Genomic DNA, 2,220 nt, shown 5'->3' with positions numbered 1-2,220 from the left:
ACTGGATACACTGAACACACTTTCCAAGGAAATCGACACAGCCAACACTTTGCTCATTCAGAGATACACACCATAGCTTTAAGCCTTCATTCATAATGGTTGTGAAATTTGTTTAATGAAGATAGCAGAGGTTTTATATGCTCATTAGAAGCAGCATTCAATTTCAAATACAGAAGATAAATGATATTTAATGATGACAATGAAGAATTTATTCTTTAAATATTTATTAAATGTCCAACATGTGACCAACACAAGCAAGGGGTAAAATCAAGAGAGCAACATGTTAATGAATGAAAGACGAGTTATATTAATGTAAATCATCTAAAGCTGCGGTGCCACCTGGGACAGAGAGACATAAAGCAGACGTGTCAGAGGAGATCTGTAACCTCCATGCTGGAGCCTCTCTACTCTGAACACTGGTCAGGATTCAGGGTTTGAGTGACAGGCTGCGTCTGGCCATTCTTACTGGCCTCACAGCTCACTGAGCCCGCCTTCCTCCACTGGTCTGCAGGGAGGGTCAAGGTGCTGCTCCATCTGTAGTGGCCATCTTTCCCCAGGATCCCCAGGCTATCTGACACCCCCCCAGACCTGCTGCTGCCCCCCACCTTCCAGCCAAGCTTCCAGTCTGAGGGGAAGCCCCCACTGGCCGTACACACTAGTGTAGCACTGCCCTGCTCCAGCTCCACTCTGGAGGGAGGGAGGACGCTCAGCGTGGGCTGCACCACTCCCACTGGAAGAGAGAGAGAGGAGTGGACAACAGGCTCAGTTAACATCAGCCCTCATAGGAGCACAGAGGGAAGGGACAGCTTCCTGTTCACCAGCAGTTGGTGACATTAAAGAGGAAGGAAACCACCATTGTGTTTTAAAATCTTCATTAAAACGTTAAAAACATGTTTATATTACAAAATTTAGCATTTTATTGGGTTAACATTAATCGACAAGTGTGAATTTCTTTCAACATAAATGTGACTGATTTGCCAATTCAATAAAAGAATAATGCCCCTGCAATAATGAGGTCTTTCATGAAATACATTATATTGTAGAACATGTGTAACATATGCAGTATATTTTAATAGAAAGAACTCTGTACCACAACGCGTTTACACTTTGTCCTCAGCTTATCTTTAAAAAAAAAACGACAAGAAATTGGAAATATAGAAAGTTCCAAAAGATATGATTATCACGCTTAATTATATTTAGAGAAAGTTAAATATGCCAGGACAAGAAAGGTTTCCTTGTACTTACAGTCAACGATGAGTTTGGTGCCTCCACCAAAAGTGACCCACAGTGATACAAACTCATCAAGAGGCTGTACAAAAACCTCCCGCACATTAAAGACACACAAACACTGGCTTTTGACTAAAATGTATGAATTAATCCATATTTGATTCACTGGAATTATTATTATTATTCATATATTATGTTTGTTTGAATGTATATTAATTTAATGAAATACATTTATCATGCATTTATTTTCATAACATTTTTAAAGGCACACTTACAAACGGTGTATTATTTTAAAACAATTCTAATCATTTGATTTGATAAAAAACCGTCAGGCCAATGTTATAATCATGCATTTATCATGAACAGAACAATATGTGTTTATCTATTATTCTGGTTTCAGGTAATAATGTAACGCCAATTTTTTCATACAAATTTGAAAGTTAAAGAATTTCCTACAAACCAAGATCGACTTCATCTACATACAATTGTATGCATTATAAATTCCAATAGTTTCCAGTAAATCTGATTTGTATTCCAAAAGTGTGAATGTAGAAGAGATACAGCGGTCCAAACGTCTGCAGTCACTCTCACCCCCAGTCTGATGAGTGGAAAACAGGTCATTTCCATATAGAGGAAGCTTTGCATGCTCAGCTGAAACTGGGGTTCAGAGAGGGTTTAAAGTCCTCTGAGTTCATCACTGCAGGATTCAGAGCTGTCACTCAACACCCCAGAAACCGTGGCAACCATGAATCACCTCACCCTCCTTTTCTGGACAGTGGTCTGTGGATCCTTAACAGGTTGGTTCATGCCCCTCAGTCAAAATGTGGACCACCCTTCTGTTTGCTTGTGTTTTCTATTGGATAACTCAATGTTTGGTTTGTTTGTTTTCTACAGGAACCAGCAGTCAGGTGACTGTGACTCAGACACCAGTAGTGTCCTTTACTCCAGGATCCACAGTCACTATGACCTGTAAAACAAACCCAGCGGTTTACA

General features: G+C 39.9%; 1 gene segment (V, D, J or C); it reads right to left on the bottom strand.

The window, feature by feature from the left end:
• Positions 1 to 404: 404 nt before the first annotated feature.
• On the bottom strand, positions 405 to 1,871 carry LOC115543488 (immunoglobulin kappa constant-like). The segment is given in 3 exon segments: positions 405 to 730; positions 1,246 to 1,309; positions 1,688 to 1,871. Coding segments are annotated over 3 exon segments (405 nt in total).
• Positions 1,872 to 2,220: the final 349 nt, after the last annotated feature.

This window comes from Gadus morhua, chromosome 5 (assembly GCF_902167405.1).
Source record: "Gadus morhua chromosome 5, gadMor3.0, whole genome shotgun sequence".
Taxonomy (NCBI): domain Eukaryota; kingdom Metazoa; phylum Chordata; class Actinopteri; order Gadiformes; family Gadidae; genus Gadus; species Gadus morhua.
Note: the sequence above shows the minus strand (reverse complement) of the source record. Positions and strands in the feature narration are given on the sequence as shown.